We start from the raw sequence: 11,746 nt of genomic DNA, 5'->3' as shown, positions 1-11,746 counted from the left end.
TTTGTGCCTCTGGCCAGAGCTTTATGCAGCCGGGCCGCCTCTGGCGTTGAGCTAACGTTCTCGCAGAATCTCCTGAAGCTAGCCTGCTTTGCAGACCTGATCTCCTTATTGTATAAAGTGAAATAGCTCCTATATTCTTCCCAGACCCCCGTACGTTTCGCTTTGTTGAATAGGCTGCGTACTTTTTTCCGGAGGTCTGATAGTTTCCTTGACCACCAGGGACTATTTCGCCTGTCAGTGGTCACTTTAAGGGGGCAGCTGCCATGATAAGCGTTAATGACAGACTCGTTTAGCTTAGATAGCCTAATCTCTAAGCCTGGGCCTGACACGCTGCTATCAGTCTGCCCCCCCCTGCTCAATTCCACACTTAGTATATCCCTGAAGGCATCCCAGTTCGCCTTCCGAGGGTTGCGTTTGGGGGGAAGTTTTCTGACCTCTACCCTTAGCGTGAACCTTAAAATTCTGTGGTCTGACATGGAGGGCTCCGTAGAGACCCTCCATTGCGAGACCAACCCATTTGCAGGCTCATTGCTCAAGGTGAGGTCCAGTACCTCCCTCCTGTTTATAGTAATGAAAGTGGGTTCACACCCCACATTCTCTATCACTAAGTTACTTCCTACTATGCATTCTTAAAGGGACTCACCTCTTGAGTTGCAGTTGGTACTGCCCCATTCCACATGGTGGGCGTTTGCGTTGCACCCAATAATAAGGGGAAGCCTATGCCTTCTGCAATGCTCCACCAGCCTTTCCACCATCTCCGGGGGTGCCGTGGGTACCTCCCCTGGGAAGTAGGCTGAAGCCAGGACGAAGTCCTTGCCTTCGAAGTCCCTGGCTTGCACCGCCAAAAGATCCTGCGTCAGGAACTCAGAAATACAAAAGACTTCAATGTTATTCCTGACAACTATGCATGTTCTGGGTCTATCGCTAGAGAGATCCCAGATTACCTTATTTGACTCCGTTTTGAGGCCTTTAACCTCTCCTCTATGGACCCAAGGCTCTTGGATCAGCAGTATGCCCAGCTTCTCCACTGTGAACCTGTTCGCTATGACAGCCGAGGCTGCCGCCGCGTGGTGCAGGTTCACCTGGGCAATTTCCGTGTTGACGGCCATTATAATATTGGTTCGAGGAAGGGTATAACCTCTTCCCCGCCGTCAATCACGCTGCCGTCCGGTGGGTCTCCTAACCCTTCAAGGAGTTCCTGCGTGTAGGGTAGCTCTGCTCCCTGACCGCAGGAACTAGCATCCGGGACGTCGATGGACGCTGCTGGCATTGCCTGTCCAGTCCGGCTTCCACTATGCTGGGACGCCACCTCGTCGACCTGCATTGCTGCTGCATCCGGGGGTTCCACAGTCTCTGCCTGTTTTTCGACAACCCCGCTTTTTTCCGTTTCAGCCTTCTCTGCTCCCTTGCTGCCAGTGGTTGCAGACTTGTGGGGCCGCATGACCACCGTGCTAAACCTGTAAAACAGGCGGAAGCTCGCTGCCCGAACGTATTTGTACGATTCGTCATCGATATACAGGTTCAGTCTCCAACCTATCATATCGCCTACTTTTTCCACCTTGCTGCTAACGATGCGCCAGGACGATATGCTGAGGCCCGGGTTCTGGTTTTCCACCAGACCTAAGGCGAACTCATAGGGTTTGTCCCCGCATCGAGGGAGGAACATAGTCATGCTGTGCATGATTGGCACATCTTCCGCCCTCTTCACGCAGAGGACAGGACCCTTCCAGTCCCCTAGCTTTGGAGCGAACTCCCGCAGCCAGTTTGCGGACCTCTCGTTGTTGCAGTCCACCTGTATCATCCCACCTTTATAATCTACTCCCAGGAAGGATGCCGCGTATTCAGCTCCCCTGAACACCTCTTCCATAAGGAGGTCCTGGAGCGCGGTAAGCTCCTCCGGTGTTAGCACCTCAGCCGGGTAGGTTTGAGGCAGTACAGCCATGCGGATGCCTTTGACAGCATCCGCATATCTGCGCCGCCCCTCCTCCACCCGGTGGGGTGCCGATTCGGAAGGTTGGCCTCCGGCTGCCTTTGTGTTGCTTCCCCTCTGTCTTTTGGAGTTGGGGGGCTCCTGCGGCGTGATTTGGCCGCTCTTACGCTTTGCAGCTTGAGCTTACGTGACCGAGGGCACTGCCCTACCACCGCCACGCCCTGCTGGCCGTGCAGCACTGTCCGGGCCACGATTGCTGGCTCTGCCGTCTTGCGCGCGAGCTGTCGCGGTCCTGCCACGCACCTTACTTGGGGATGCGTTGCTCCCTTTGCTCCCTGCTTTTTGCCATAGCCTCCGCTTCCTCGGGGGTCCTTCCTTCTCGGAGGTAGCGCAGGTACCATTTCATACTGGCACCACTCAAACCTTTCCTGTGCGGGTCGTCACATCCACCAGGTTTGCCAGCTTCTGGAAGAGGGCGTTGCCCACCTCTTCTGCGCCACCTCCTCCGTCCACTACGAGCGCCGTCGGGCTCTGCCCGATGTGACTCACACGAGTCCGACCCGCTCCGCCTTCTGGTGGGGGTTTTGGCGGCGCTCGTTGATGCTACCGCGTCATCAGGTCCCCTCGCCAGGCGAGCGCCGCTGCATGAGGGCATGTCGTCGTCATCCTCCCTGGCATGCTCCTCAAACAGCGCCCGCTCCTCCGGCGAGAGAGCGTCAAGGAAGCTGAACTTCCGCCCAGCTCCTTGACCTCCTTTGCTCGCTGCTGCACCAGTTTCTTTATCGTTGTCCGAGTCCGTTTTCCGCGTTTGTTGCCTTTTTTCCGGGTTTGTTTGTTTAGGTTTTATTGTGCTCATCTTTTCCTTGCGACCCTTGGCTCAACAGGGTGAGCTGTCGGGTCTATTATTTTAATGGGGAACTAGAAGGTCCGCCACGCCAGAGCCCCTTGACGCGGTAAGGCCACAGTTACTCCCCAATTTGGCCCGGTGTTGGGGAGGCTGCGTTATACTACAGCCGAATTAACCGCCTGGCTGCAAATCATCCAATGGGCACGGGAGTCGCATAACACCCTGGATTAGGAAGTGGTAGCTCTTGGTTGGCGCACGCATGCGGCACCCGACAACCTGCCTGGGCAGTGCCAGTCGGCACCACCCACACCGGTTGGGGGATGCCGAGTATGCCTTACGCCTAAGCCCCTGCACCGCGGCAAGGTGCCTACCATTCGCAGAGTTTAGAGAACTTAGTTTTTCCTTATTTTTTACTCTTATAACTATGTATAAGTATCATACGTGGAATGTCCTTATAAATGAAAGAATGCATTGAAACCTTCACTCTCGACGGTTGACAAATGCAGCAAGGCAATATGTCAGACAACCAGCTAGCCAGCTGTGAAACTATGAAAATGAAAATGTATGAGGTTGGTATTTTCGGTTGTCTTCATGCGAAGAAAAAATGATGGAGCAAGAGCAGCGAATGCTTGAATGTAACTAATTTTTACTTTTACATATAACATATATACCATATATAACATAAATACATGGAACATACACGGGCAGAGCATATAGTATATGGTAACTTAGTGGAAGGGACTACTGCACTAGCATCCAAATAGCGTCCAGGTACATTACATGCAACTATGGCTGAAAACACAATATGAAAGAATGTACCATATATTGTAGGTAGAAGTTTCTAGCGCGTAAGGCTTAAATAGTTGGCACATGACAACTGCAGAAATTCTCTTTGTTCAAATTGGTGTTTTTGCAGAAATGAATGCGGCCAAAGTGAACAAATGTTTGGATGGCTGTGCCTCCATAGAAGTTGGATGCAGGTGTTCTTACATTCTCCAATTCGTGGAGTTGACCATAACGAATAAAGTAACGGTAATTGAAACAAAAAAAATCTGTAAGTGAACGGTTGCAGAAAGATAAAACTACAGGGTGTGTCCTAGAAATAGCAGTACTTTGTGAATATAGAATATAATACACATTACATTATATTTTTGAAATAAATAATTTGTTAATAGTAGCTCCATTAAAAATAGCGTTTGCATATTTTTGTATCATATATTGGCCGGTTCTCGGTTACGGCTGCTGGAATTGCTCCATTCATGTTGGTTTTCTGGTTCGACAAACGAAAATACGTAGTGTGAGACATTTGTTTATCCTTATCTTCAGTTAAAACTCCACAAATAGTCTTTTTACTCGTATCTAAATCAGACAATATTCTTAGAGTAAAATCATCTCATCTTACTCATCAAATCGTATCAAAATTCTATATTTTCTCTTTGTAAAAATGCAACAATTTCATACTTTTTCTTTTCTTGAAATGCCTGTAAGTTTTAGAGAATGAATTTATTTTTTTATGTTGCAAATATTCAATAGATAACGCTGCATATTATATGACTTAAATTTAAAGTCTGGTCAATTTTTTGACACACCTTGTTCGAATTTTTATAAAATTACGCTTTATTTGTCTATCAAGAACGTGCACAGAAGGTTCGACCAAAACTCTTATGACATAAAGTCTTTATTTTGAAGCAAGTAAGGAAGATCACTGTTCAGTCGCAGTCAAGTAAGAATAAACAAGTAAGGAAGGGCTAAGTTCGGGTGTCACCGAACATTTTATACTCTCGCACGATAAAGTGATAATCGAGATTTCATTATCCGTCATTTACATATTTTTCAAATACCGTATTTTTGTAAAGTTTTATTCCGCTATCATCATTCGTTCCTAATGTATATACTCGTATTATACAGAGAAGGCATCAGATGGAATTCAAAATAGCGTTATATTGAAAAAAGGCGTAGTTCTTAACCGATTTCACCCATATTTTGTACATGTCATCAGGGTGTTAAGAAAATGTTACATACCGAATTTCATTGAAATCGGTCTAGTAGTTCCCGAGATATGGTTTTTGGTTCATAAGTGGGCAAGGCCACGCCCATTTTCAATTTTTAAAAAAAGCCTGGGTGCAGCTTCCTTCTGCCATTTCTTCCGTAAAATTTAGTGTTTCTGACGTTTTTTGTTAGTCGATTAACGCAGGTGCAGCTTCCTTCTGCCATTTCTTCCGTAAAATTTAGTGTTTCTAACTTTTTTTGTTAGTCGGTTAACGCAATTTCAGTGATTTTCAACATAACCTTTGTATGGGAGGTGGGCGTGGTTATTATCCGATTTCTTTCATTTTTGATCTGTATATGGAAATGCCTGAAGGAAACGACTCTGTCAAGTTTGGTTGACATAGCTATAGTAGTTTTCGAGATATGCACAAAAAACTTAGTAGGGGCGGGGCCACGCCCACTTTTCCATAGAACTTACGTCCAAATATGCCCCTCCCTAATGCGATCCTCTTTGTCAAATTTCACTTTAATATCTTTATTTATGGCTTAGTTATGACACTTTATAGGTTTTCGGTTTCCGCCATTTTGTGGGCGTGGCAGTAGGCCGATTTTGCCCATCTAAAAACTTAACCTTCTTATGAAGCCAAGGAATACGTGTACCGAGTTTCATCATGATATCTCAATTTTTACTCAAGTTACAGCTTGCACGGACGGACGGACAGACGGACAGACATCCGGATTTCAACTCTACTCGTCACCCTGATCATTTTGGTATATATAACCCTATATCTGACTCTTTTAGTTTTAGGACTTACAAACAACCGTTATGTGAACAAAACTATAATACTCTCCTTAGCAACTTTGTCGCGAGAGTATAAAAATAAACATCTTGCTCCATATTGCTAGTATACCTTGCCGTGTAAACTGTTCATGTGGTAAAGCTTTGACTCAAGCACGCACCAATTTTGAAAGTAAATCTGACACTTCAGTTCAATCCCAGCTGGTATGTGTTATTTCAAATTGTATTTTAAACATTTAACAATGTTTAAGTATCACAAATTTTATTTTAGAGCCAGAAACAAAATAAATAATATTCTCGAGTTTATGGAGAAAAATTAAGATTAACACTTTATGGCTATGAATAAAGTAGGTTATTTACACTTTTTATTGGTGGCATAAAATAAAGATATTGAATATCCGTTTTATACAATTTTCTAAGAATCCTTTATTAAGACATTGAAATATCTTGCAGTAAAAACAAAAAAAGACCTCGGTTGCACAAAAACTATACTTGTTAAGAAGAAGAAATTGTTCTGATCGAACTACTATAACTTATAGGTGCCATACAAACTGAATGATTGGAGTTAGGTTTTTGTATTTTTTTGGAATATTTTGTATTTGAAAAGGGTATTATAGCTTCGGTGCGACCGAAGTTAACTTTTTTCCTAATGTTATAAATACACTGCGCATCATCAGGTTAGCACATACCCTCGTGTAAGTGCTTTAGGTTCGAAACATAAAGCGCCAATGTTTTTAAAATTAATAAAAGTTATTTTTGTTTATGGCACATTCAATTCCGAGTTAAATAAAACAAAAAATACTGTTTTTTTTTTATTTTTGTAATAGATTTTTTTGTTTTATTGCGAAAAATAACATAAAAATTAACAATTCAAATTTGGTCATCAGGTTAGCACACATCATTTTTTGTCATTGTTGAAAAGTTTTTTAACCATGAAATTTTTTATAAAGTGTTACATATAGTAATTTAACATTTTTATACAAAAACAAGTAAGGAAGGGCTAAGTTCGGGTGTCACCGAACATTTTACACTCTCGCATGGTAAAGTGATAATCGAGATTTCATAATACGTCATTTACATATTTTTCAAACACCGAATTTTTGTAAAGTTTTATTCCGCTATCATCATTGGTTCCTAATGTTTATACTCGTATTATACAGAGAAGGCATCAGATGGAATTCAAAATAGCTTTATATTGGAAGAAGGCGTGGTTGCGAACCGATTTCACCCATATTTCGTACATGTCATCAGGGTGTTAAGAAAATATTATATACCGAATTTCATTGAAATCGGTCCAGTAGTTCCTGAGATATGGTTTTTGGTCCATAAGTGGGCGGCGCCACGCCCATTTTCAATTTTTAAAAAAAGCCTGAGTGCAGCTTCCTTCTGGCACTTCTTCAGTAAAATTTAGTGTTTCTGACGTTTTTTGTTAGTCGGTTAACGCACTTTTAGTGATTTTGAACATAACCTTTGTATGGGAGGTGGGTGTGGTTATTATCCGATTTCTTCCATTTTTGAACTGTATATGGAAATGCCTGAAGAAAACGACTCTGTAGACTTTGGTTGACATAGCTATAGTAGTTTCCGAGATATGTACAAAAAACTTAGTAGGGGGCGGGGCCACGCCCACTTTTCCAAAACAATTGCGTCCAAATATGCCCCTCCCTAATGCAATCCTTTGTGCCAAATTTCACTTTAATATCTTTATTTATGGCTTAGTTATGACACTTTATAGGTTTTCGGTTTCCGCCATTTTGTGGGCGTGGCAGTGGGCCGACTTTGCCCATCTTCGAACTTAACCTTCTTATGGAGCCAAGGAATACGTGTACCAAGTTTCATCATGATATCTCAATTTTTACTCAAGTTACAGCTTGCACGGACGGACGGACAGACGGACGGACGGACGGACAGATGGACGGACGGACGGACAGACGGACGGACAGACGTACGGACAGACAGACATCCGGATTTCGACTCTACTCGTCGCCCTGATCACTTTGGTATATATAACCCTATATCTGACTCTTTTAGTTTTAGGACTTACAAACAACCGTTATGTGAACAAAACTATAATACTCTCGTTAGCAACATTGTTGCGAGAGTATAAATAATAATGTGTCGATCCTCCCTTGTTGAGAATTACCTCATAGATTCGATTCATATAATTTTCCAATATAATTAAGTGAAATGGTGGACCAAGCGTCCTTGATGCCTTCAATTAGCTCCTCCTTGTTGGAATATTGTTTCCCAGACTCGTAAACTTTACGAGCCAGCCATCCCCATACGTTTTCTATTATATTAATGTCGGGTGAATAAGGCGGCCACTGCATTGGACGGACATTTTGGTCCTCAATCCATGACTTAACCTACCCTACTATGACGGCGATCCAACTGATGTTCCTCTTTGCGAAGATCATGGAAGTAGTAGTTGTATCCGTCCGGACCTTCCAAATTAAATATTTTTTCATCCGAGAAGACAACGTAGCGCCAATGAGAATTCCATGTCATATGCTGCCTCGCAAAATTCAAGCGCACTTCCTCTCTAGCAACGTTTAGTGGCGGTTTTTTCTTTAATTTCAGTTTTTTAAATGTGGAGCACTACGTGTCACTTTTTGAATTGTCGATAAGCTCGCTTTAACATTAACATTTGTCCTAATCTTTGCGGTCGAGGCGTGAGAATTTGAGGCTTCTCTTAAAATTGCTCTCTTATCAGCAGCGGAAACCACTCTATTATTCCCTCCTTTGTTATTTTTGCCATAATTCAACTTATTGCTGAGGAATGCTGATATAACTTTACGACTTCTGCCCATTTTTTTGGATATTGAACTTATTGACATCCCTGCTTCCTTGTAAGCTTCAATTTTGGATCTCTCCTCAACAGATAGCGATTTTCCTTTACCCATATTAAAGCGAATAGTTTACTTTAGCAGTACAAAAAAATTGGTTGCAATACGCATTCAACTGTTGAAGATAAACTGAAAATAATTTGCATGTGCTAACCTGATGACGCAAAAATACAACACACTTCTCCATCAAAAATAATAGAAAATAGCAAAAACCAAATAACGGGATCTTTCTTTCACATGTTCTCTTTGCCAGTGATGGTATATACGAAGATCAGAAAAATAGAGTAAAATAATTTTGCTGCATCTTAACAAAAACAACTACAAGAGCAATTATATAAAGCTGATAGGGGGTGTGCTAACCTGATGATGCGCAGTGTATTTCGAGCAAGCAAAATGTAGTAGTGGAACTAAATTGGTCTATGACCAGTAATAACTATACTATAAATTAATAAATACCAAATTTTAGTGAAATTTATGCCATTTAGTCAAATTATGCATGTTGAATTTTTGCGTAACAGGTTTGATAACACCTGTAAGTATATGCTCACCTTTGATCTTCTCAAATTGCGAGAATAAAATTTTTTCGCTTAGAACCGTCCTTAATCCTTCCTTATTAAGTTTACTTATTTATTTTTCTACATCGTAAGGCGAGTTTACGCAATTCCAATTAGAATAAATGTTTATATGGGCATGAGGCATTCCGATTCTGAATCCTTTGGCACTGTGTTGAATGTATTCTTCGTTCACTAACTAGGGACATGTGCAAAATTATATATATGATGAACATATTCACCAATTCCCTTTGATTGCTTGAATTCTCTCTTACAAAACGCATTTAACATTTCATTATATTTAATTTATGTAGAGAAAACCAAAGTCTAGCCATTGTCTGGTTCTTTCACATTGCAGTGTATAAATCAAGAAGAAATTATTACGATGTGATAAAACTTTAATGTATGCCACCTTATTATCAAAAATTTTCCAGACCCAACAAAAACTGCTCAAGCCTGTAGGTACCGAATATTTAAACCCCAGTACCTATAGTTTATTTTTTACAGCAAATATCCATCAGTATGTGAGATATATAGCAGGAGCATGTTTTACTGATAACAGTGTATCTTTGTGCCTAAAATTGATAAAAAGAGCATTTACAAATTTTCTGGTCAAATGGTTGAAAAGTGTAACCAATAGGGTGCTTCAAAAAAATTTTTTGAATTTTTTTTCAACTCTTACCCCCTCAAATGTTAGTGATTGACAAACAAAATATTCTCCCTCAAGACAGGTGCTGCAGCTTAACTCTAAGGGGTCGCTATTTTTGTTTTAGGTTCCCATACATGTTACACAGGAATTTTCGTTTTTTCATTCAAACTAAAATTTCACCAACTAATTTTCGTTTCTCAAAAATAACCATCACATATTCAGAAAGTTCATTTTTCAAACTTTGGAAATTCCCGTGAAAAAATTATTATTCTCAAAAACTTTTTTTATTTTTATTGAAAACATTCCAAATTTCAAATCACTATATTTGATCGTCTAATTGAGATAATCAAACTTTGTCGCGAAACGTTTTCGGGGAAATCCATTTGAAATTTCAAAGTCAGGTATCACGGCCGGTCGTTTAAAACGCTGTAACTCCGTTAGTTTGACTATTAATATATTTGACTCAAAATTTGTACACAATACATTATGGTCGTTCCGAAAAAAAAAAATTCCAAAAAAAAAATTTAAGACCTTAACCCCCCCTTAACAATTTTCCACCTCGTTAAATGTAACAAATTCTTCATGTTATGTCTTAGATTTAAATTATAATAGAGAAGAAGACTATTCGTAAACCCGGTGTGTGGCAGTATAAAAGGAAAAGCACCTTTACTTACTTACTTACTTCATGGAGTCTCTGCAAATTTCTCGCTACGTTTCACCCGACGCCAGAAATAATTTTCCTACTTTTTTCGGGTTAATACCGAAAGCTTTAACAAGATAAGGAATATAAAATTAAGCAAGTAAGTACTTACAAAGCAAAAGTGAAAATTATTTATTGAGATACTTTCGGAAGCTATTATAGTGGAAGAACGCGAAAACTTTTGCTATCAAAATAGTCTTTACATTTTCTTTTATTGTTTGATTTGAGCATGTGATAAGCTTTCCGCATTAAGGATATTAATTTTAGGGTAGCAAGGTTTTGCATTAAGCTTTTGTTTCAACTGTCAATGGGGTAAGGTTATACTACATAGCGTGCTAATTTAAAACCCCTCTTCTTCTTTTTTACTGGCGTAGACACCGCTTACGCAATTATAGCCGAGTTAACAACAGCGCGCCAGTCGTTTCTTCTTTTCGCTAGCGCATCTTGGATATTCCAAGCGAAGCCAGGTCCTTCGCCACTTGGTCCTTCCTACGGAGTGAAGGCCTTCTTCTCCCTCTGCTTCCCCCGGCGAGTGCTTTCATCAGTTGTTGTCATCGTCCAGGCCTCTGCACCATATAGCATGGCGGGAATTGTGAGTGACTTATAGAGTTTGGTTTTTGTTCGTCGAGAGAGGACTTTGCTTCTCAATTGCCTACTCAGTCCGAAGTAGCACCTGTTAGCAAGAGTTATCCTGCGTTGGATTTCTAGGCTGACATTATTGGTGGTGTTTACGCTGGTTACAAGACAGACGAAATTATCTACGACTTCAAAGTTATGACTGTCAACAATGACGTGAGAGCCAAGCCGCGAGTGTTTGTTTGATGACAGGAGATATTTACTGCCAGACCCATTTGCTTTGCTTCCCTGTCCAGTCTGGAGAAAGCAGAACTAACAGCGCGGGTGTTGAGGCCGATGATATCACTATCGTCGGCATACGCCAACAGCTGTACACTTTTATAAAAGATTGTACCTGTTCGGTTAAGTTCTGCAGCTCGAATTACATTCTCCAGCAGCAGGTTGAAAAAGGTTGAAGAAGTCGTACTATAGGGAGTCGCCTTGTCTGAAACCTCGTTTGGTATCGAACGGCTCGGAGAGGTCCTTCCCGATCCTGACGGAGCTTTTGGTGTTGCTCAACGTCAGTTTACACAGCCGTATTAGTTTTGCGGGGATACCAAATTCAGACATCGCGGCATAGAGGCACCTCCTTTTCGTGCTGTCGAAAGCAGCTTTGAAATCGACGAATAGGTGGTGTGTGTCGATTCTTCTTTCACGGGTCTTTTCCAAGATTTGGCACATGGTGAATATCTGGTCGGTTGTTGATTTTCATGGTCTGAAGCCACACTGATAAGGTCCAATCAGTTTGTTGGCGGTGGGCTTTAATCTTTCACACAATACGCTCGATAGAACCTTATACGCACTGTTGAGGAGGTTTATC

At 41.6% G+C, this 11,746-nt stretch overlaps 1 protein-coding gene across 1 annotated transcript; it reads right to left on the bottom strand.

Moving 5' to 3' along the window:
- Window positions 1-629: 629 nt before the first annotated feature.
- On the bottom strand, window positions 630-1,109 carry LOC120778334. Its single transcript, XM_040110127.1, has one exon. It carries the CDS (start codon window positions 1,107-1,109, stop codon window positions 630-632), a length of 480 nt encoding a protein of 159 aa, XP_039966061.1.
- Between the last annotated feature and the right edge of the window lie 10,637 nt (window positions 1,110-11,746).

This window comes from Bactrocera tryoni, chromosome 5 (genome assembly GCF_016617805.1).
Source record: "Bactrocera tryoni isolate S06 chromosome 5, CSIRO_BtryS06_freeze2, whole genome shotgun sequence".
In the NCBI taxonomy this organism is placed as follows: Eukaryota; Metazoa; Arthropoda; class Insecta; order Diptera; family Tephritidae; genus Bactrocera; species Bactrocera tryoni.
This window is presented reverse-complemented; position numbering and strand designations above follow the sequence as displayed.

Excerpts from the sequence above, each read along its gene's own strand:
- LOC120778334 (XM_040110127.1), bottom strand. The coding sequence starts at position 1,109 with ATGGCCGTCAACACGGAAATTGCCCAGGTGAACCTGCACCACGCGGCG.